General features: G+C 67.5%; 13 protein-coding genes across 13 annotated transcripts; 5 read left to right on the forward strand and 8 right to left on the reverse strand.

The window, feature by feature from the left end:
* Positions 1–220: 220 nt before the first annotated feature.
* Positions 221–646, reverse strand: MICPUCDRAFT_59830 (uncharacterized protein; the record flags this gene model as incomplete). The annotated part of the gene is made up of 1 exon (XM_003060493.1): positions 221–646. The coding sequence occupies one exon, from the start codon at positions 644–646 to the stop codon at positions 221–223; it is 426 nt and encodes a 141-aa protein (XP_003060539.1).
* Positions 647–1,111: 465 nt separating this feature from the next.
* MICPUCDRAFT_59831 (uncharacterized protein) lies at positions 1,112–2,290 on the forward strand (the record flags this gene model as incomplete). The annotated part of the gene is made up of 1 exon (XM_003060200.1): positions 1,112–2,290. One exon carries the CDS (start codon positions 1,112–1,114, stop codon positions 2,288–2,290), a length of 1,179 nt encoding a protein of 392 aa, XP_003060246.1.
* A 378-nt stretch (positions 2,291–2,668) lies between these two features.
* MICPUCDRAFT_59832 (uncharacterized protein) lies at positions 2,669–3,283 on the reverse strand (the record flags this gene model as incomplete). Its single annotated transcript, XM_003060494.1, has 1 exon — positions 2,669–3,283. The coding sequence occupies one exon, from the start codon at positions 3,281–3,283 to the stop codon at positions 2,669–2,671; it is 615 nt and encodes a 204-aa protein (XP_003060540.1).
* Positions 3,284–3,363: 80 nt separating this feature from the next.
* On the reverse strand, positions 3,364–3,756 carry MICPUCDRAFT_40774 (uncharacterized protein; the record flags this gene model as incomplete). The annotated part of the gene is made up of 1 exon (XM_003060495.1): positions 3,364–3,756. The coding sequence occupies one exon, from the start codon at positions 3,754–3,756 to the stop codon at positions 3,364–3,366; it is 393 nt and encodes a 130-aa protein (XP_003060541.1).
* A 244-nt stretch (positions 3,757–4,000) lies between these two features.
* On the forward strand, positions 4,001–5,518 carry MICPUCDRAFT_59834 (uncharacterized protein; the record flags this gene model as incomplete). The annotated part of the gene is made up of 3 exons (XM_003060201.1): positions 4,001–4,513; positions 4,712–4,945; positions 5,132–5,518. The coding sequence occupies 3 exons, from the start codon at positions 4,001–4,003 to the stop codon at positions 5,516–5,518; spliced, it is 1,134 nt and encodes a 377-aa protein (XP_003060247.1).
* Positions 5,519–5,543: 25 nt separating this feature from the next.
* Positions 5,544–7,336, reverse strand: MICPUCDRAFT_68845 (uncharacterized protein; the record flags this gene model as incomplete). Its single annotated transcript, XM_003060496.1, has 2 exons — positions 5,544–5,742; positions 5,927–7,336. The coding sequence occupies 2 exons, from the start codon at positions 7,334–7,336 to the stop codon at positions 5,629–5,631; spliced, it is 1,524 nt and encodes a 507-aa protein (XP_003060542.1). The 3' UTR covers positions 5,544–5,628.
* A 1,175-nt stretch (positions 7,337–8,511) lies between these two features.
* On the forward strand, positions 8,512–9,405 carry MICPUCDRAFT_59836 (uncharacterized protein; the record flags this gene model as incomplete). The annotated part of the gene is made up of 1 exon (XM_003060202.1): positions 8,512–9,405. The coding sequence occupies one exon, from the start codon at positions 8,512–8,514 to the stop codon at positions 9,403–9,405; it is 894 nt and encodes a 297-aa protein (XP_003060248.1).
* A 178-nt stretch (positions 9,406–9,583) lies between these two features.
* On the reverse strand, positions 9,584–11,949 carry MICPUCDRAFT_59837 (uncharacterized protein; the record flags this gene model as incomplete). Its single annotated transcript, XM_003060497.1, has 3 exons — positions 9,584–10,274; positions 10,477–11,128; positions 11,514–11,949. 3 exons carry the CDS (start codon positions 11,947–11,949, stop codon positions 9,584–9,586), a joined length of 1,779 nt encoding a protein of 592 aa, XP_003060543.1.
* Positions 11,950–12,095: 146 nt separating this feature from the next.
* MICPUCDRAFT_59838 (uncharacterized protein) lies at positions 12,096–14,884 on the reverse strand (the record flags this gene model as incomplete). Its single annotated transcript, XM_003060498.1, has 4 exons — positions 12,096–12,281; positions 12,466–13,702; positions 13,898–14,647; positions 14,709–14,884. 4 exons carry the CDS (start codon positions 14,882–14,884, stop codon positions 12,096–12,098), a joined length of 2,349 nt encoding a protein of 782 aa, XP_003060544.1.
* A 145-nt stretch (positions 14,885–15,029) lies between these two features.
* Positions 15,030–16,414, forward strand: MICPUCDRAFT_59839 (uncharacterized protein; the record flags this gene model as incomplete). Its single annotated transcript, XM_003060203.1, has 2 exons — positions 15,030–15,980; positions 16,173–16,414. 2 exons carry the CDS (start codon positions 15,030–15,032, stop codon positions 16,347–16,349), a joined length of 1,128 nt encoding a protein of 375 aa, XP_003060249.1. The 3' UTR covers positions 16,350–16,414.
* Positions 16,415–16,446: 32 nt separating this feature from the next.
* Positions 16,447–17,767, forward strand: MICPUCDRAFT_18858 (uncharacterized protein; the record flags this gene model as incomplete). Its single annotated transcript, XM_003060204.1, has 3 exons — positions 16,447–16,776; positions 16,876–17,253; positions 17,438–17,767. The coding sequence occupies 3 exons, from the start codon at positions 16,447–16,449 to the stop codon at positions 17,765–17,767; spliced, it is 1,038 nt and encodes a 345-aa protein (XP_003060250.1).
* Positions 17,768–17,979: 212 nt separating this feature from the next.
* Positions 17,980–19,306, reverse strand: MICPUCDRAFT_47809 (uncharacterized protein; the record flags this gene model as incomplete). The annotated part of the gene is made up of 1 exon (XM_003060499.1): positions 17,980–19,306. The coding sequence occupies exon 1, from the start codon at positions 19,174–19,176 to the stop codon at positions 17,980–17,982; it is 1,197 nt and encodes a 398-aa protein (XP_003060545.1). The 5' UTR covers positions 19,177–19,306.
* A 338-nt stretch (positions 19,307–19,644) lies between these two features.
* On the reverse strand, positions 19,645–21,216 carry MICPUCDRAFT_59842 (mitochondrial carrier family; the record flags this gene model as incomplete). Its single annotated transcript, XM_003060500.1, has 4 exons — positions 19,645–19,863; positions 19,980–20,209; positions 20,491–20,664; positions 20,820–21,216. 4 exons carry the CDS (start codon positions 21,214–21,216, stop codon positions 19,645–19,647), a joined length of 1,020 nt encoding a protein of 339 aa, XP_003060546.1.
* Between the last annotated feature and the right edge of the window lie 81 nt (positions 21,217–21,297).

Consider the following 21,297-nt stretch of genomic DNA (forward strand, 5'->3'; position numbering starts at 1 on the left):
GGCCTCCTCGGCCGCGGCTTCCCGCGCTTTTCGCTTCGCCTCTTCGACGCGCGCGGCCTCCGCGTCGACCTCCGCGCGTCGCCTCAGGGTCGTTCCATACGAGCGAACGTCGGGGCGGAGTTGAAAGGCGTCAGTGCAAGTTGAAAGGCATCGAGGGCGGGGATTGAAAGCGACGGGTGGGCGGAGAAAAACGACGGCAAAAGTCCTTAAGGATCGGCGTTCACCACGCCAACGCGGTCGTATGGGGACCAGTGTATAGAACGCACCTCGACGCGTCCAGATGTAAAAAGTGCCGCCGCCGCAGCTCGGACGTGAATCGCTGCTGCACGCTCAGCATGCTCTGCGCGAGGATGAGCCGCTGCGTGTGCTCGGGCATCGCGGAGAGCGCCGCTCGTGGGTCCGCGAGCATCTCGTCGACGGCCAGCGGACGCGCCGGCGCGAGCGGTTCGGCGGAGGCGGCGGCGGCGGCGGCGGAGGCGTTCGGGTCCGGCGCGCATCCCGTCCCCGTCCCCGTCCCCGTCCCCGACGACGACGCGCGCACGGTGGCGAACGACGGGAGGAGCCCGCGCGTGGCGAGCGGGTCCTCGCGCGGCGGCGCCGCGGCGCGATACTGGAGATACCGCGCGTCCGCGCCCCACCTGTACATTGGACGAGAGGAGACGGACGCGCGGCGTGAGACGAGATCCTTCCTGTCCGTCCGCGCGGAAGAAACGGCACCCCGGGGACGGGACGGGGACGGGGACGGGACGGGACGGGGACGGGGACGGGATGGGATGGGGAGAACGGACGACGCACCCCGGGTGCGCGGCGTCGTCGTCGTCGTCGTCGTGCCCGCCGCGCGCGTCCATCCCGCGGGCCTTCCAGAGCGCGCCCCCGCGCTCTGCCGTCGCTTCCTCCGAGACTCTCATCATCTCGTCTCGCGCGCCGTGCCGTGGCGCCAACGGTAAACGTAGTTTTTCACCCACCGCTCGGTTTCAACATTTGATCGCGTCCCCTTTCAACTGATTCACCCAACGCCAACGGTAAACGGTCAACGCGCGCGTCGCGTCCTCCAGATCGCCACTTCATTCGAACGCGCGCGCTCCCGCCCCGCCGCCCGCCGTCGGCCGCCATGCCCCCCCTCGTCGACCCGCCCGTCGACGACGACCCCCCTCCCCTGGAGGACGACGATCACGACGACGCCCAGCTCGAGCGCGACGCCGTCGCCGCGGACCTCGCGCTCGGCGACGCGCCGGCGGACTACGACTTCTCCGCCGCGGGGCGCGACGACTCGGACCTCGACGGCGCGACCATCTTCGGGGAGCAGTCGACGCATAACTACCCGGACGTCCACAGGGACTGGGGCGACGCGACCGTGTGCTCGCCGGGCCCCGCCAGCGGAGGCGGCGGTTTCGGCGGGCGAGGACGCGCCGCCGCGTGCGAGGACGCGCGCGCGGGCGCGTGGAACTCCGAGTACCGCGCGCAGCTCGAGGCCGCGCTCGCGATGGTACAGGACAGCAAGGACGTCATGTCCGGCCTCAACAAGCTCCGGACAACGAGGGAGAAGGCGCGGAGGGAGGGCGAGGTCGAGATGGACGAGAAGAAAGGGCAGACCGCGCTCGAGGCGGAGAGGGACTGGGTGGAGACGCGCGAGGAGGAGCTCGCGCGCTTGACGAGGACGAAGCGAAGCGCGATCGAGGAGGAGAAGCGCGCGATTAAAAACGCGGAGAAGGAACGGCTCGTTGGCGCGCTCCCGGAGTTCATCGCGCGGCGCAACGCGGAGCGCGGCGGCGGAATGGACGCCGTGGACGGGAGCGTGGGCGAGGACGCGATGCGGGAGCTCATCGCCGGGCATAAGGAGTGGCTGAGCAGTTTAGGCGCGGAGGAGCGAGAGCTGGCGGCGGCGCGGGAAAAGTTTCGCGCCAAGGCGGCGAAGGACGCGGCGGCGGCGGCGGCGGCGGCGGCGGAGGAGGATTCGATCTCGAGGGACGCGCCGGGGACGCCGCCCTGGAAGAGAGAGGAGGTCGGGGGTGCCGACCCGGGTGCCGAGTCGGGTGCCGAGTCGGGTGCCGACGACTTGGACGACGAGGACGACGAGCTCGAGCGGTCCTTCGGGCACGCGATTCCCTCGTCGAAGACGCCGCCGAAGCTCTCGAGGGACGTGGACTTTTGGAGCCGGGACGTGTACGGCGCGGACGACGTCGACGGCGAGCTCGACGCGTTCGAGAAGCAGATGGCGGAGATGTGCGCGCTGGACATCGAGAACGCGCGCCGGGCGAAGCTGGAGGCGAAAGCGGCCGCGGAGGAGTGACGCGGCGAGGCGACCCGAGGCGAATGCAATTTAATACTCTAGCTAGCGGCAGAACGAACTGAGACGACAGACGGCGACTACAGCGCGCCGCCGTCGGTTATCACGCACGGCCCGTCCGCGCCCACCATCGCCTCCAGCGTCTCCAACCCCCCCGTCAGCGTCCCCAGCACCATCATGTTCGTCAGCAGCCGCTGCCGTAAACTCCCGGGCGAGTCGCCGACTCTGATCGGGGTCGAGGGTCCATCGTTCAAAGCAACGAACGTCGGGGTGGAGTTGAAAGGCGTCAGAAGCGGAGTTGAAAGGCGGGCGTCAAGGTGTGTCGGGATTGAAAGCAGCGAGGGGTACGTAGGCGGAGACAATCGCCGGCGAAATAAGTCCTTAAGGATCGGCGTTCACCACGCCGACGCGGTCGTACGGGGACCAGTGTGACATAGAACGAACGCGCCTCATGATGGCGAAGCGGCTCCCGCCGAACCCGGGTCCGCTCGTCGGGACCGCGAGGACGGTCACTCGATCGTCGTCGTCGTCTAAATCCACGCGCTCGCCGTAGTACGTCCCGCCGCCCGCGCCCGGGGTGCCGTTCCTCGTCGCGCTCATCGCCTCGCGTTCGACGAACTTCCCCGGTCCGAAGATGGTTTTTCCTCGTCCTTTACACACGTGCGAGTATTTCCCTCCGAAGGGCTCGAACGCGCAGCCTCGGTACGTCAGCGCGGGGTCCACGCCCGCGTTGGCGCCGGACAGGAGCGTCGCGAAGTTCTCCACGGACTTGGGGCACAGGTCCGGGCGCAGCGCGAACGTCAGGCGCGGCGGGACGGAGCCGTCTGGCATCTGGATCTCCACGAAGACGTCGAGCGTTGAGGAGGAGGAGGAGGAGGAGGAGGAGGACGCGGACGCGACGCGCGCGCGACGCGCCGCCCGGCGACGACGCGACGCGAACGACGGGAGCGGCGGCGACGCGACGGCCGCGCCGCCGAGCGCGCGCGGCGACGCCATCGCGCGCGTATCGGTGTGAGACGACGACGGTCAGCAGTCCTGAACTAGTTAGTTAATCCCTAAACGATGACGCCTGCGATCTACCGCGGCGCCCCCGCGATCGTGCTGTACGCCGCCCCCGGCGGCACCGCGCCCGTCGCCCCTCCTCCTCCTCCTCCGCCGCCGCCGCCCGTCTTCGTCGCCGCCGCAGTCGTTCCGGTGGGCCCCTCCTTCCCATCGAGCAGCCACGGCTTCTTCGGCACGCTCCGCGCGACGTACGGCTTGAGCGCGAACGTCGCGAGATCCGCGCGCGGGGCTACGAACGTCGGCGCCTTGTCGTCGGTGACGACGTACTCGCCGTCCTTCGTGTGCCGCCCCGTGCTCTTCGCGCCCTTGCCCTTGTAGTACCCCTTGCGCGCGCGCTTCGTCGTGAGGCGCGTGAAGCCGAGGCGCTTCGCCGCGCGCGCGAGGAGCGGGGCGGTCGCGAACACCATGCCGCCCGCGTGCGCGGCGCGGAGTGAATCGAATCAGATGATTCGAAGGGCGGAAGAGAGACGACGAGAAGTCATCAAGGGACCAACAGCAACACTCTACCGTCCCGTCCTCCGAGACGACGCGGGCCCGGCACTGCAGAGAGCGCGCGCCGCGCCGCGCCGCGCCGCGCCGCGCCGCGCCGCGCCGCGCACGGCTCCGCCCGCCCGCGGGGGCTCGCGCGTCCCCTCGCGTCGTCCGAGGAGGATGCTCGCGCTCGCGCTGCGGCGCGCGCGCGTCGCGCGCGGCGCGCTCGCCCGGGCGACGCGTCCGCCTCCTCCTCCTCCGCGGTTCGCGCACGCGGCACCCTCGCCGTCGATTTTGGCGCGAGCGCTGTCGTCGTCGTCGCCGCCGTCGTCGTTCGCCGTCGCGCCGTCGCCGTCGCCGTCGCCGTCGCCGTCGCCGTCGCCGTCGCGCGCGAACGCCGCCGCCGCCGCCGCCGCGCTCAAGCCCGCGATACTCGTCTGCACGAGCAAGGTGGTGGACGCGTCGCAGCGCGACGACTACGAGCGATGGCTCAACGACGGCAAGTCGCTCATCGACGCGGTGCTCCGAGACAAGGACGAGCGCGAGGGCGTCGCGTCGCCGAATCGCGCGTCGGCGTCGCTCGGCCCCGGACGCTTCTCGTGGGTGCACTTCCCCGCGCACGCCTCGGACGAGATGGCCGAGGGCGAAGAGGGGCTCGAGCACGTCCGACACAGCGGCGCGCCGAGATGCGAGGTGCGTTCTGTGCGCTGACACTGGTCCCCATACGACCGCGTCGGCGCGGTGAACGCCGTTTCTTAAGGACTTTATCTCCCGGCGTGTCTCTCCGCCCGCCCCTCGGTTTCGATCTCCGCCCTCGACGCCTTTCAACTCCGCTTCTGACGCCTTTCAACTCCACCCCGACGTCGCTTCGTATGGACCCTCGACCCTGAGACCGTCGCGGTCGTGTTTCAACGCCGCGACGACTTGGAGCGGTGGCGCGTGAGCCGCCGACGGAGGGAGTGGCTGAAGCTCGGCGAGCGGTTCAACGGCGACGCCGCGACCGGCGACGCCGCGCCGCTGACCGCGCGCGCGAGCGCGATCGAGACGGACGACGGGTCGTTGGGAGGGTGGCTTCCCGCGGACGCGACGACGGCGACCGCGTCGGCGCGATCCAACGCGTCGCCGGTGCGCGCTTCAGACTGCGTCCCGTACGACCGCGTTCGCGTTATGGACGTCGATCCTTAAGGACATTTCTTTCCCCCGTCGTCGTGCTATCACTCTTCACCCGCGCGTTCCTTTCAACGACGTCGTTCGTTTGACCGGCGAGACGCGCGACTGACCCACCGTTCACCCCGTTGAAACCCCACGCAGGTGCCGTCGTGGAAAGTGTACGCCGCCGTCGTCCTCGCGCAGTATCCCTTGTTCGAGCTCAACACGCTGTTCATTCTTCCCGCGCTCGAGCGCGCGGCGTTGGCGTCGGCGGACGGCGGGAGTTTTGGGGTAACGGCTGCGGTGGCGGCGTTACTCGAGGGCGTGTCGCCGGCGGTGAAGTGTCTGGCGATTCAGTCGTGGACGTCCGCGGGGGCGGTGTTCGTCACGCTGCCGGCGGCGCAGCGACTTCTGCGATGGTACGGGTTCATAGGCGGCGAGGACCGGAGCTGTCCGCGCGGGAGGGAGCTCGGGAAGGGCGTCGCCGCGACCGCGGCGACGTACGCGGCGCTGACCGCGGGGTTCCACGTCATAGGATCGATGATATAGGACTCTCGCGCGTTGGTTGCGTTTCGACGACGATTCTAGAATCTTTTACTCGTAATAAGGCCATCACGCGAGATCCGACTCCGGCGACTCACTCGACCTCATCGCTCTCATCACCATCCCTTCGCGCACGCGCCCGTCACGAGCTGCAGCATAACCTTCCTCTCGTCCTCGCACGACCCCGCCTGCTCCAATATCGCGTCCAAACCGCGGCGGCTCGCGACCGTCTCAGGGTCGTTCCATACAAAGCGATGTCGAGGTGGAGTTCAAAGGCGTCAGTTGGAGTTGAAAGGCGTCGAGGGCGGTGATTGAAAGCGAGGGGTAGGAGGAGAGAAACGCCGGGAAAAGTCCTTAAGGATCGGCGTTCACCACGCCGACGCGGTCGTATGGGGACCAGTGTATAGAACGCACCTCGCGCGCGAAATCCTCCGCGAGCGACGGCGGCCGGTCGTCGCGTTCCCCCTCCGCCAGCCTCCGCGTGCCGATCGCCTCCAACAACACCGCGCACACGAGCGTCCACCGCGCGGGTTTCAGCGCCGGGACCGCGCCCTGGAAGAAGAACGTCCGCAGCAGCCGTCCGAGCGGGCGCTCCAGCGCCGTGGAGGACGAGCGGAGTTTCAGCATGCGGCACGCGACGGGTAACGCGCGGGAGAGTTCCGCGCCCGCCGCCTTGGACGCCGCCGCCTCGAACGGGCTCCGCGGCGGCAGGTCCGGGCCCAGCACGGGATCCTCGTCGCCGTCCGCGTCGGTCGTTGACGTTCCATCTTCCCCTCCAGTCGTTCCAGCCGTTCGTATCATCGCGCCGTCTCGTCCGCCGCTGAGGTAGTGGAACGTCGCCCTGGTGACCCAGCCGTCGAGCATCATCCACGTCTGGCCAAACTCGGACACCGGCGGCGCCGGGGTCCCGCCTCCGTCCGCGCTGCTCTCGCCGTCCGTCGTCGCGCCGTCGTCGTCGTCGTCGCCGGCGGCGACGGTGATCGCCGCGCGCAGCGCCTGGCGCGCTTTCGCGAGCGCTTTCTCCGCGGCGGCTTCGTCGCCGGACTTTTCAAACGCCGCGGCGGCGGCGGCGGCGGCGTTCGCGGCATCGAACGCATCCGTCATCGCATCGGACGCGGCGGCTTCGTCGTCGTCCGACACTATTTCTCCGACATCATCGCCGGTCATCTCCGTCACCCTCGAAATCTGCCCCTCCGAGTACATCCCCATGATCGTGTCGCTCTTCTTCTCCCGCGACTCCGCGCCGCCTTCGCCGTAGATGTCGAAAAAAAACTTGGGCTCCGTCTCCTCCGCGGTTTTGCCGATTTTCGATTTCGCGGCGTCCTTCGCGGCGTCCTCCTTCGCGGCTTCGCGTCGACGCGCCTCCGCCGCGGTCGCCTCCGTGTCCGCCGCGATCGCGGCTCGCTCCTCCTCGGAGACATCCGCGAAATCGCTCCCGGTCGGCCCGGTCACGATGGATCGGTCGAACTTGACGCCCTTGCCGGCGTCGGCTTCTTTTTTACTCGTCGCGCTCTTCCCGAGCCACCCGCCCTTGAGCCCCGAAGAGCTCTTGAGCACCCCTTTCGCCGCCGGCGCCTCCGCGAGCTTCTTCTTCGCCGCGTCCATCTTCGCGCTCGTGTACCCCTCGACGCTGTACGCCGCCGCGAGCGCGTCCCCGAACGCCGTCGGCGGCTTCGGCGGGCACGGATTCCTCCCCGTCGTCGATCGCTCGACGACGGCCATCTTGACGTTTTCGTTGACGTTTTCGATCGCCTCGCGACGCGTATTCTTCGCCTCGTTGACCTTCGCGTTGCGCTTCGCCTCCTCTTCGTTCCCCCCGATCATTTCATTCTCGTCGTCGTCGTCGTCGTCGTTATCTTTATCGTTATCTTCATCGTCGTCGTCGCTCCCCCCGCCGGCGTCCTTCTCCAAGTCGATCGCCAGGGAGACGCCGTAATCTTCCGCAGCGACGCGATGCGCCTCGCCGCAAAACATCTCCACGTCGCAGCGGAGGTACACCCTGCGATTCCTCGCGTCGATCCTGTACTTGCCGCGCCGCTTCCCTTCGGTCCCCGCGGGGCTCTCTTCTTCTTCCTCCTCCTCCTCCTTCGCGGTTCTCGCGTCGTCGTCGGACGCCGCCGTCCTCGTCGCCGCCTTCAAGTCGACGCCGCAGAGCGGCCAGCCGCATCGCCCCGCGAGGCACCGCTCCTCCGCGATCGCGAGGAATTCCTCCCCGGTCCAGCCTCTCGTCATCGACGCCAGCCTCGCCGCGTCCGGCGCTTCCGCCTCCAGGAGCGTCTCCACGACCGCGAGCTTCGCTCGGCGCGCGTCCACCTGCGCCCGCGCCATGGACATCTGCGCGACCGCGCCGGGGGAGGGCGCGGGCGACGACGACGACGGCGATGAACGCGCGGGCGGGATGCCGACTTTGCCGCCGCCGCCGCCGCCGGCGGCGGCGACGTCTCTCGGCGATCCGCCGTCGCCCGGGGGTTTCCTCGCGGCCGGGCGTCGCGCCGGGCGCGTCCGCGGCGGCGTCGGCGACGCGTCCGCGGCGGCGCTCGCCTTCTGCGATTCGCTTATCGCCCACTGCGCGGTCGCGCGCGAGACGAGATCGTCCACCTGCTTCAGGTCGCGGAAGAATTCGTCGTCCTCGGTGATCGCGTCGTCGCCGTCGACGCCGTCGTCGACGACGCCGCCGCCGCCGGCGTCGGCATCGCGCGCCGGCGGCGGCGCGCCGTCGGTGCCCTCGGGGAAGAAGAAGTCCCGGATGGATTCGGCCATCGCGAGCGGCGGTGGACGTCCGCCTCGCGCGCGCGCGCGACGGAGTGTCGGCGCGAAGCACGCCAACAGAACTTCCGTCGGTTTCGACGGTCGTCTAATCCTGTCTGTTCTTCCAGTCTTTTCAACAACGAACGACCTCGGGACACTCCGCGCGACGCCCCCGCGCGCTCAGATCGTCCATGTTCACGCGTGCACGTTCACGCACGCGCGTTTGGTTCCGCGGCACCGTCGAAGACCCTATGCCGATCCCCAAGCTCCCCGACGACGTCGCGCGCGAGATTTTCGCGCACGTGCCCACGGTCACCGACCGGCTCGCGCTCGCGTCGACGTGCACGGCGTTTAACCGCGCTTCGAAGCACGCGCGCTCGCTACCGCGCGACGGCGGCCTCGATTTCGCCGGGTGCGCGCGAGGAGGGCGCAAGCCTTGGACGCATGGATACAAAAACGAGCGTAGTGAAGGCGTCGAGAAGCTGGAGTACCTCATGCTTCACGAGGGCGTCTTAGACCTCCCCGAAGAGCAGTTCAAAAAACTTGTCGTGAGCACTGGGTGCGTCGAGAACGGTCGCATACGAATACTGAATGATGATGATGGTGCTGCGGGCGTGGTTGGCCCAATCTGCGTGTACGCGATTGGTCAGAGCTACTCATGTGAATATGCGTACGATAAGATGCTCCCTTGGCTCCGGAAGGCAGCCGCGCTCGGTAGCACGGGGGCTTCTTACTGCCTCGCGAAAGCGTATATGAACGGGAAAGGCGTCGAGAAAAACATCGAGAAAGCGGTCGAGTTCTATCGCGAGGCGGCGAAGGACGGCGACAGGATTCACCAGTTCGAGCTCGCAGAGACTCTACTGACGTGGGCTGCCGTGTGGATGGAAAAGGCCGCGGAGCAGGGGCACGGGACGGCTCTCGCTGAAACTGCCTTCAACTACAGATGGGGCAACGGCGTCGAGCAAGATGATGTCAAGGAGATAGAGTGGCAGCTGAAACTCGACGCGCTCCCAAGCCCCATTCCGTCTTCGGACGAGTCGCAGTCTTCGGACGAGTCGCAGTCTTCGGACGAGTCGCAGTCTGAAGACGAAGAGCAGTCTGAAGACGAAGAGCAGACGAATACGGAGACGGACGACGAATATTGATGAACCCCACGGCACCGAACGACGACGCGCGCGCGACGAACTCATAGATGTACGTTTTCATTCCATACGCGCGCGAACTACGGCACGACGTCGCGCGTCAACAGACGCTTCGCATCACATTCGTTCCCGTCTTCGTTCCTCCCCCTCTTCCTCCTCCTCATCCTCCTCCCCTCACTCCTCACGCGACGACTCCCTCGGTCCCTCCGTACGTCGGCGCCCACGCCTCGCACCACGCGCTCTCGCGATCGTCCACCGCGAACAACCGCAGCACGTCCGTGGGGTTGAAAGGCGGGGTTGAAAGGTGGAGTTGAAAGGCGTCAGATGGAGTTGAAAGGCGTCGATGGCGGGGATTGAACGCATGGGGTGCGCGGAGAGACGCGCCGGGCAAAGTCCTTAAGGATCGGCGTTCACCACGCGAACGGGGTCGTATGGGGACCAGTGAACAGAACGCACCTGTGGGCGTGATCATCGCGTTCGGTCGGTCGTTTTCGTCGATCACGTACACGTGATGCACGTCGTGCGTCGCCATCAGCTGCAGCACCCGCCGCAGCGGCGTCTCCTTCCGCGCGAAGATGAGCTCGACGAACGTCCGCGAGGAGTTGAGCCGCGTGTCCCGCAAGAGCGCCTCCGCGGCGTCGGCGTCGGCGTCGAGCGACGCTTTTTTTTGCGCTCTCGCGGCGCGCGCGACGGACGCGACGGCGGCGTCGGACTCTGAGGACGATTCGTAGCCGGCTTTCGCGGCTCTCGCGTCCACGCGCCGCGCCTCCGCGAACGGCGCGCCGCGTCGCCCGATCGCGTCGCCTTTCCTGCGCGATATGAACTCCGCGACGGGGAGCGCGAGCAGGCGGAACGACGCCGCGTCGAGTCGTCTCGGGGTCGAGGGTCCGTACGAAGCGACGTCGGGGTGGAGTTGAAAGGCGTCAGAAGCGGAGTTGAAAGGCGGGCGTCGAGGTGTGTCGGGATTGAAAGCGAGGGGTACGTAGGCGGAGAGATGCGCCGGTAGAGAAAGTCCTTAAGGATCGGCGTGCACCACGCGAACGCGGTCGTATGGGGACCAGTGTGAATACGAACGCAACGCGCCTCAGGTCCGACGCGGAGAGGTTCGCGACGAGCTCGCCCGCCTGATCGACCACCCCGACCGCGCTGACCCTTCGGTCGTGCATCAGCTTGAAGCACTCGATCGCGGGGCGGTCCCACTGCGCGGTCACGACCGCGTCTCGCGTCTGTCTGGACTCGCCGGCGAGGCCGAGGCGCGCGAGGCTCGCGTTTTGCACGCCGCCGAGCGTATCCGCGCGGCGGTGTAAAAAGCGTATGATGTCCAGTTGGGAGATGACCGCGGTGATGCGCGACGGCGTCGCGTCGTCGTCGTCGTCCGCATCGAAGATGGCCAGTCGATGGCACACCCCGAGCGCGTGCACGAACGTGTCCGGGGCGTAGTTCTCCGCGTCTTCGGCGTCCGCGTCCTCCATGGTCATTTCGGTATCCAGAATATCGCGCGCGGACGCGGGCGGCTCTTCCGGGATCCGTAACGACTCGACGCCCGCGGCGATCCCGCCGCCGACCTCTTGCTGATGCCGCAGCTGATTCACGGTCAGCGGCGGCGGGAAATCGCGTCGCGCGACGTGGTACCGCGCGCGCGGCGCGGCGCCGTCGCCGTGCGCGTCCGCGAGGTGGAAGAACCCGTGCGAGATGACGTCCAACAGCGTCGCGTCGTCGCCGTCGCCTTTGAAAGGGCGAAGCGATCGATATCGATCGACGCGCGGGGTGAACGCGGAGGCGTCAGTCGCGCGTCGTGCCGGTCGAACGCGCGTTGAAAGGGAGGCAAGCGGTGACGTGACGACGGGGAATCGAACGTCCTCAAGAAACGGCGTTCGACGCGCGCGCGGGGTCGTATGGGACGCGGTCTATAAGCTCGTAGTCTCTCACCGCCGCGGACGAGTTTGCCGTCTGGCGACGTCGCGACGCGTTCGAGCGTCGCCGCGAGGAAGTCCTCCGCGACGGCGTCGAGCTCTCGCATGCGCTCTTCGCGCGTGAGCTTCGAGGCGTACGACGCGCGCGTGAGCGACGGGTCGACGCCGGCCATGAACGCGTGGAGAATGTCGAGGCACGAGCAGAACCTGCGGGGAGGGAGGGGCGGCGGGAAGGCGTCTTTTTGGTTTTCGGCGGTTGTGCTGTGAGATCGACTTCGATGTGCTCTTCTCGCGCGCACCCGTAGAAGTGCGAGGTCTCCTCGTCCACGACCGGCGCGGACATGATCCCGTGCCTCGCCAGCGTCGCCATCGCGTCGCCGATCGTGTCGCCGCGTCGCAGGCGCACGACCGCGGACGGCGGTTTCGCGTCGAGGAGCCGCCGCAGCGACCAGCCGAAGAGGAGACGGCGCGCGGGGTCGAAGTCCACGGTCTCGTCGGGGACGTCGGTCGTCACGGGCACCTCGGAGAGGACGGACGTCGGCGTCGGCGTCGGCGGCGCGGCGGGGACGGCGTCGGCGTCGCGCGCGCCGGGGAGGACGTCGCCGATCGCGCGGTGGGAGTGGCGCGATGGCATCGCGGGGGGGGTGCGGGCGCGCGCGCGCTGGGCGTGTGTCGTGGCTTCGAGCGCGGGCTCTCGAACCTCGTCGGACCTCGGACGGACCGATAACCGAGTGGGTGGATTTATCTGATGAGATTTATTTTCGACTTCCAGTCATCCCGTCACCGCCTACTGCTCGGCAACTTCTCCCTCAAATACTCCAACAGCGCCTGCGTCCCTCGCTCGAGGATCGGCCGCCGGATCATCCGCAGCATGTTCCCCTCCACCTTCAGCGCGCGCAGCGGCACGAGCCCGAGCTCCGCGGGCAAGTTCGGCAGGTCGTTATTCGTCAGGTCCAACTCGTCCAGCTGAGGGCCGTTCCATACAAAGCGATGGCGGGGTGGAGTTGAAAGGCGTCAGTTGGAGTTGAAAGGCGCCGAGGGCGGGGGTTGAAAGCGAGGGGTGGGCGGAGAGAGACGACGGCAAAAGTCCTTAAGGATCGGCGTTCACCACGCCGACGCGGTCGTATGGGGACCAGTGTATAGAACGCACCTGCGTCAACTCGGACACCTCCGCGCGCAGCTCCCCGATCCTGTTGTCCGGCAGCGCGAGCGCGCGCAGCTTCCGCATCCAGTACACGTCCTCAGGGACGCGCGTGAGGTCGCCGCGCGCCCATCGCAGCTCGACGAGGTTCGCGAGCGGGCCGAGGAGGCCGTCGTCGACGAACCGCGCGGCGATCACGACGCCCGAGAGATCAAGCCGCGTCATGTTCGACGCTCGGCTAAACACCCCGCGCGTCTGCACCGCGCCGCCCACGCGCGCGTTGTTCGCGAGCGACATCTCGAGCAGCGGCAGCGGCGGCGCGTTGTCGTGCGGCAGCGGCCACGACGACAGGTCGTTCCCGTCGAGCAGTAACGTCTCCAGCCGTTTGCATTTCCCAACCGCCGTCGCGAGAGCGTCCGAATTACTCCCGCCGCCGCACGCGTCCCCTTTCAGCCCGTTCAATCCTAAATCCACGCACGCGACGCGCGTCGCGACGATATCCCACGCCTCGATAGGGACCCTCTCGACGCCGCGGTCGCGCAGCAGCAGCGTCCCGCGGCCGCCTTCGAACGCGACGCGGTCGGCGTGCGTCGCCGACGCGATCACGACGGCGTCGTCGGCGCCGATGAAAACCTTTCCAAACGCCGCCGCGGCGGCGTTCACGTCGTCCCTCTCGTCGCTGAGCTTACTCCGCAAGTGCGCGAGGAGCTCGCGCGTCGGGCCGGCGAGGATGTTGTACCGGATCGACTTGAGCGGGTTCCCCTCGAGCATCAGCTTGCGCAGCGTGACGCACCGACCGAGCTCGGGCGCGACGGCGACGATGTCGTTTCCCGAGGCGTCCAACAACGACAGAGGGACGTTCGCAAGCGACGGTCGCAGCTCCTTCAGCGCGTTGTTCGACACGTCCAACGTCCGCAGCGACGCGACGAATCCGATCTCGTCCGGGATCGTCGCGAGGCGGTTGTGCCCGAGGTACAGCTCCGCGAGCGAATCGCACCCCTCCACCGACGCCGGCAGCTCGCGAATCTCATTCTCGCGGCAGTCCAGCCGCGCGAGGCGACGCATCGCGCCGAGGCTCTCCGGGAGGCTCGACAGCCGGTTCCTCGAGACGTTGAGCTCGCGGACGTTCACGAGCCCGGTCGCGAGCGCGTCCGGGAGGTCCGGCGCGAGGCCGGCGCCGAGGAGGTTCCCGGAGAGGTCGAGCGAGACGAGCTGATGGCACCGCGCGAGCGAGTCGGGGACGCGGCTGAGGGTCGAGGGTCCGTACGAGCGATGATATCGGGGTGGAGTTGAAAGGCGTCAGAAGCGGAGTTGAAAGGCATCGAGGTGTGTCGGGATTGAAAGCGAGGGATGGGCGGAGAGACACGCCGGGAGAGAAAGTCCTTAAGGAACGGCGTTCACCACGCCGACGCGGTCGTATGGGGACCAGTGTAAGGAGAACGCGCCCGAGGGAGCAATTCGGCGCGCGGAGCTCCGCGAGCCGGACGCACGCGCCGATGTTGTGCGGCAGCGCCGTGAGCTCTTTATTACCCCCGACGCAAAGTTTCGCCTGCGGTCGCAGAGGAGGGAGGCGCGGTGGAGGTGAGACTTTCGAAGCGGCGGCGACAGCTGGGTTTGAAAAAAAACGCCGCGAAAAAACAACGACGACCACGACGCGCGACGACGTGCCAGCGTCTCGCACGGCAGCGCCAGCGGCAGCTCCGCGATCTTGTTCCCCGACGCGTCCAGCGATCGCAGCGGCAATCGCTCCAACGCGAGCCCCGGCAGCGACGTGAGGACGTTGTGCGACACGTCCAACTTCTCCAACGCGGTCAACGACGCGATTCGGTCGGGGAGCGAATCGATCTGATTCCGCGACGCGTCCAGCGAAGCGAGCTCGCGGCGCTCCCACCACGCCGGTCCGTCGTCGCGGTCGCCGCGCGCGTCGTCGAACGATATCGTCTTCGGCGGCGGCCGGCGGCCGCGCGCGTTCGCGTTCTCGTCCGCGCCGTCGTCGCCGTCGCCGTCGCTCGCGACGTCTTCGAACACCCGCGGAGGGATCCGTCGGAGCGCGCGGCCGCTGATGGTCGCGGTCGTTCCATCGTACGAAGCGATGTCGGGGTGGAGTTGAAAGGCGTCAGATGGAGTTGAAAGGCGTCGATGGCGGGGATTGAACGCATGGGATGGGCGGAGAGACGCGCCGGGCAAAGTCCTTAAGGATCGGCGTTCACCACGCGAACGGGGTCGTATGGGGACCACTGTATAGAACGCACCTGATGTCGAGCGTGCCCGTGGATTTGGCCGCCGCGAAGAGGTGGTCGATCCCTCCGAGGTTCTCGCGCGTCGCGCGGTCGAGCGCCGCGGGGGAGGGGCCGTGGCGGCTCCGCGCGGGGGGCGGCTCGACCGCGTACGGGTCCTTGGCTCGGACGCCCGCGCGTCCGAAGCTCATCGCGGCGTCCGCGCCGCGCGCGCGTCGGAGACTGACGTGCCGACAGGACGCGTGCGAACTGAGCTCTCCCGAACGTTTATATTTTCACGATCTCATCGTCGCGGCGTCACGTCGCGTCGCGCGTCGTCCTCCCCGCGCGCGCGCCATGGCGCTGCGTCCGGTCCAGCGGATCAAGAACCGCCCGGTCACGACCAAGCTGTGCCTGTGCGTCCTCTTGAGCATCTTCTCGTTCACGCTGTATCGGCACGAGACCTCGCGCGCGCGCGCCATCGCGGACGCCGGCGTCGGCGTCGCGGCCGCGCGCGCGGCGGCGACGACGGCGGGAAGCGCGCGAGGCGGCGCGAGCGCGCGCGCGCGGGCGATCGCGGCGCTCGTGAAGGCGCACGGCGTCGAGCGCGTGGAGGAGACGATCGCCGCGACGCGCGCGAGCGGCGACGGCGACGACGCCGGCGCCGACGACGACGACGCGAAGACCACCACCGCGAAGACCGCGACGCCGACGAACGCGACGCGACGCGTCCCCGCCGCGGTCGCCGTCGAGAAGACCGAGACGCCGTCGATCGAACGCGCGCCGCTCGCCGGTCGAACGCGCTTCGTCGACCCGCTCAACGCGGTCTCGACGCCGTCGCCCGCGCGCATTCGCGCGTGCGGCTCTCCAGCATCGGACGCCTACTCTTCAGTCAACGCGTCGTGCCTCCTCTCGTCCCCGACGGCGACGTCCTTCGACGCCACGCCCTCCGCGCGCCGCGCGCTCATCGCGTGGATCGAGCCCCGCGCGTCGTACGACGGCCTCGCCGTGCGCTGGGGGTTGGGGCACACCGTGCAGAGCGCGGAGGCGTGCGCGGAGGCGTGTCGCGAGCACGAGCCAGGAAAAGCCGGAGCGGAGGTGGCGTCGTTGCCGTGCAACGCGTTCGCGTACTGCCCGATGGAGACGCCCCGAGCACAAAACCTAAACGATACTATGAAACCTAAAGGTGGTGGTAAAGGCGATCATGGGGGGTGCTTCGAGCCGGACGCGCACGAGCACGCGCCCGGGGATTGCTGGCTGAAGTTCACGGAGGCGCCGGAGGCGGTGGAGGTGAATCAGGCGCGTAGAGTGTACGCTGGTTTCCATACGACCCCGTCGGCGTGGTGAACGCCGTTCCTTGAGGACTTTCTCTCCCGGCAGTAGTCGTCTCTCTCCGCCCACACCTCTCTTTCAATCCCCGCCCGCGATACCTTTCAACTCCGCTTCTGACGCCTTTGAACTCCACCCCGACGTCGCTTCGCGCGGACCCTCGACCCTCAGCGGGGCGCCAACGCCGGGCGCGGGTTCGAAAGGAAACGCCCCGGCGGCGGCGGCGGCGTGAGCTACCGCGAGCGGCACCCCGCGTCGCCGAAGCTGGTGGACTGGACGAGCGGGGTGCTGCTTCCGGAGGGGTGGGTCCCGTCGAACGGGACGTTAGGACCGCGCGCGACGTGGTGAGCGAGGAGTCTCGGCGCCGACATATAGTCTAGACATTTTTTGGTACTCCAGTCCGAGAACGCGAGATCGACACGGCAGTCGTCCGCGCGCGCGGGGCATGTCGTCCGACGCGGACGACGACAACGGCGACCCTCGCGACGCGCGCGACCTCTTCAAGTGGCTCTCGCGCGAGGTCCGCGACCTGAGCTGCGCGCGCGCCGTCCCTCGCGTCGACGGCAGCGGCGGCGTCGACGCCCTCGCCTTCCTCCGAGACCACGTCGCGCGCAATTCCCCGTGCGTGATATCGAACGCGATAGACCACTGGCCCGCGCTGACGCGATGGAAGGACCCGTCGTACCTCGCGGACGTCATGGGCGACGCGGTCGTGAGCGTGAACGTGACGCCGAACGGCCGCGGGGACGCGCTGCTGGACACGGACGGCTGGCGCGTCGTCGCGCGCGATGGCGGAGGAGGAGATGACAGAATAAACGCCGCCGCCGCCGACGACGACGACGCCGTCGTCGACGTCCACCCGAAGCCGCGGGAGGTGTTCGTCGCGCCCGAGGAGCGCCGCGAAACCTTCCGCGACTTCCTCCGCGAGCTGAACGACGATTCGCGTCGTCGCGGCGACGATTCGCATCCCCCCGTGGTGCGTTACATCTCGAAGCAGTGCGGCAGCCTCCTGGACGAGTTCCCCGCGTTGACGCGCGACTGCGAGCGCGAACTCGAGTGGGCGACGGCCGCCTTCGGCGCGCCCCCCGACGCGGTCAACCTCTGGTGCGGCGACGACCGCGCGGTGACGACGTTCCACAAGGACCACTACGAGAACGTGTACTGCGTCGTGACCGGGACGAAGACGTTCGCGCTGTTGCCCCCGTGCGACGGCGCGCGGTTGAAGCCTCGCGAGGCGCCGGCGGCGACGTTCGTCGCCGAAGACCGCACGCGGGCGCGTCCTCTTCACACTGGTCCCCGTACGACCGCGTTCGCGAGGTGGACGCCGATCCTTAAGGACTTTTGGCGGCGCATCTCTCCGCCCAGGGTCCCTCGCTTTCAATCCCGACACACCGCGACGCCTTTCAACTCCATCTGACGCCTTTCAACTCGCGCAGGAGGACGCCCCGCGAAACCGATTCGCGTTGCGTCTGGAGCGGCCCGCGCGAAGCGTCGCGTGGTCCTCCGTCGACGTCGACGACCTCGCGCGCGACGGGTACCCGCCGCCTCTTCTCGTCGACGTCCACGCCGGGGAGATTCTGTACCTCCCCGCGCTGTGGCATCACCGCGTGTCGCAGCGTCGCGGGAAGGACGGGGAGCCGTGCGCGGCAGTGAATTTTTGGCACGACATGGCGTTCGACGATCGACACGCGTGCGCGCGGTTTCTCGACGAAGCGCGCGCGCGGTTCGAGGTCGCGACCGACCCGACGGAGACGTCCAGCGATTAGACGAGATAGACTAGACTAGATTAGACCAGATGTACAGTAAGATGACTACGGCGTGCTCTGGCGAAAGACGAAGGAGGGGGCGACGTCCGCGGATGCTTTTCGTCGTCTACACGTACTCGCATCTATTCAGGGTATCTTATCTATTCTACCTCGCGCGCGTCGTGCGCTCGCGCGCGCGCCGCGTCCGCTCACCTCGCGCTCATACACCGAACTCACTCGTCGTCGTCGTCGTCGTCGTCGTCGTCGTCGTCGGGTCCGTGTTTAACGAAGCCTTCGAAGACATCCCGCGCCGGGACCGGCGTCGTCGTTTTCGGACACCACGTCTTGTGCGGCCACAACGATGCGGCCCAACAATGAAAAGTGGATTGGGGGGAAGATTGATCCGCCAGTCGGTGCGGCCGCCGGTTCCACGCGTACTGCTGGCACCGTCGGCCGCAATACCGCGGGCCGTGACACAGCGTACACGTCTTCATCGCGTCTTCTTTCCCGCACCACGCGCACGAGCGCAACGCGCGGAGGAGACGTTCCGCCGGTCGGTCTCTGTCGTCGACGCAACACGGGCACGTGTTCGAGATGGAAGCTTTGAACATCTCGCGAGCGAGGCGCCAGTTGACGTCGAAACCGCAACTCCCGTGCAAGAAGCAGAGCGCGATGTGGCTGAATTGCGAGTGCGCCCTGAAGAATTCGCGATACATCCGGCAGTCCGGGTCGAATTGACGGCCGGCGTCGGGCCCGGGAAGCGGTCCGGAGACGAACCGTTTCTTCGCGTCCGGCTTCATTCGAAACCCGCACTGCTCCTCGAGCAAGCCTAAGATTTCCCTGCGCGGCCCCACGACATTATTTTTCAAATAGTCTTTGGATTCCCGGGCTTCTGCGCCGCCCTGCTGGATCGCCAGGCGATAGAAACGCTCGGCCACGATGACGTCCCTCCCCTTGTCTCCCTTGTCTTTGCCGATCGCGCCTTGCAGATAATTGTTCGCCACGCTATGCGAGCTGAAGTAGTACCCTCGTTTGCTGCCTTCGAGGTCGTACTCGTGCGACTTCTCCTTGTCCTGCTCCACGCCGTACCCTCTATAATACGCATGCGCGAGTATGTTATACGCCTGGCCGTGTCCCTGGTCGGCCGATTTCCTCAACAACACGATGGCGTCTTGATACTCCTTCTCTCGCTCGAGAAACGACAAGCCTTTGTCTTGGGTAGCGAAAGACTGAATGAACTGTCCCTCTCTGAACTGCGCCCAGGCGTCCCCGAGCGCGGCGGCCTTCTGGAGCCACACGCGACTTTCGTCAAAGTCCCTTATCATGTGAAATAGATCAAGCGCGGACTTCGCGCATCCGCCGTCGGCTTTCTTCACGAGCGCTTTCATCTTTCGAGGCATGATAACCTTATTCCGAGATTGCCCCGCCATCGCGACGCGCGTTTCGCGCGCGTCTTCGCGCGGGCGGTGCAACGAAGCGCGCTCACGTACGCGCGGCGGCAACGGTGGCGTTCGTATCAAGGCGTGCGCGGCGTGAACACGCGCGCGTAGCGCGCTCGCGCGGTCGAGGACTGCGAGCGAAGGGAGGGACGACGAATGGACGCGAATAATAAAACCGGGTCCTCGAGATACACGGATAGACCCGGCGAAAGCAGATGCTCTGCTTCATCTTCACGAAACACGAAAGACGCTGACGTTACCGTATACTTCTAGTCTATCCTATGTCAGTCGAGCGCGCGCGCACCTCGCGCGGGTCTCTTATCGTCCCCGTCGCGGTCGCGGGTCCTCCACTTTGTCGGCGTCCGCGGTCGCCGCGCGTCGCGAACCCTTCGAAGCCGCCGCCGCGCCGTCTCGGAAAGCGAACGGAGAGAAGAGAAAGCGTCTCAGAAAGTCCCGCCGTCAGAAATACTCCAACCCGAACGCCCTGCGGAACTGCTCGACGATGGGCATCTGAATCACCATCACGGGCCCTTGCCGCGCCATCGCGGGCCAGTACCCTCGATATAACGCCCCAACCCCGTGCGTTCGTAAAACGCGCGTCAATATCCCCAGAGTCCCAGGACCCCCTCCGTGCCGTTTCCCGCCGTCCCCGCCGTCCCCGCCCGCCATCGCGAGCGTCTTCAGCGCGATTCCATACAAAAAATGTGCATCGGTCAGTTGAAAGTGGTCGCGATCAAGTTTTGAAACTGAGCAGTGGGTGAAAAACGTTTGTATACAGTACGGGTAAAACGCACCTTCAGCGTGTCCGCGGGCATCGTCACCGTCTGCGCGACGATCCCCGACGTGAAGCTCGCGGCGAAGTGCAACCCGGGACCCTCCTCGAACCCGCCGTTCGCTTTCAAGTGCTTCTTCACCGAATCGTACGTCGCGAGTTGGCTCCCGCTCAGCAGCGCCGCTCTCGCGACGCACGCGTCCGTGCCGCGCCAGAGGCCTCGAACGACGCCCTCGCGCTTCGCGATCGCGACTGAGGAAGCGACAGACAGACGTCGGGGTGGAGTTCGAAGGCGTCAGTTGGAGTTGAAAGGCGCCGAGGGCGGGGGTTGAAACCAACCGTGGGATGGGCGGAGAGAGACGACGACTGCCGGGAGAGAGAGTCGTCGGGGACCGCGGCGCGTATGATGAGGGCGTTGAAGCCGAGGGGTGGTGCGCGGAGAGGGATGTCGACCGGGAGAGAAAGTCCTTGAGGAATGAAGTTCACAACGCGAACGCGGTCGTATGGGGACCGGCGTGAAAAAAAGAACGCACCGAACGCGCCGAGCGTGCTCGGATACGGCGTCGGCCCTTGCATGCGTATCCGCACGACGTCTATCGGGTTGAACACCGCGCTGCCGACCGCGCCCGTGAGCGCGCCCGCGGCGACGCGCGCGGCGATCGAGTCCGCGTCGCCGAACGCGCCGCGGCTCACGATCGCGTCGCGGACTGAGGGTCGTTCCATACGAGCGAACGTCGGGTGGAGTTGAAAGGCGTCAGTTGAAGTTGAAAGGCGTCGAGGTGTGTCGGGATTGAAAGCGAGGTGTGGGCGGAGAGATGCGCCGGGAAGAAAGTCCTCAAGGAACGGCGTTCACCACGCCGACGGGGTCGTATGGGAACCAGTGCGTGGGACGCGCCTGACGGATACATGCCGATCCTGAACCCGGTGTAGGAGAAGGCGCGATAGCACGTCGCCTCGAGCCCGGGGAGCCACAGCCCGTTCGCGAGCCCGCGCGATTTGATCGCGTCCCTCGCGAGCGCGAGCGTCCCGGTCGGAGGCGCGGTCGCGGAGGCGGTCGCGGCGGCGGCGGCGGCGTTCGACGCCGTCGTCGAGGACGCGCGCCTCGCGAGCATCTGTCGCCGCACTTTGAGCACCTCGAGCGGGTTAAACATCGCGTCCGCGATCGTGCAGCCCATGCTCGCGGCGAGCCACTCGCGCTGCCACGGCGGGAGCAGCGCGCGCGGCGGCGACGCGGGCGGCGCCGGCGGCACGGCGGGCATCGCGCAGTGGCGGGGGGGGTCGCGCGGGCGGCGCCGTCGTCTACATCTTGCTTCTGTTCTTTTTATCCTGACCGCCTCGGA

The sequence above is a fragment of the Micromonas pusilla genome (genome assembly GCF_000151265.4).
Source record: "Micromonas pusilla CCMP1545 genomic scaffold MICPUCscaffold_8, whole genome shotgun sequence".
Classification (NCBI taxonomy): Eukaryota; Viridiplantae; Chlorophyta; class Mamiellophyceae; order Mamiellales; family Mamiellaceae; genus Micromonas; species Micromonas pusilla.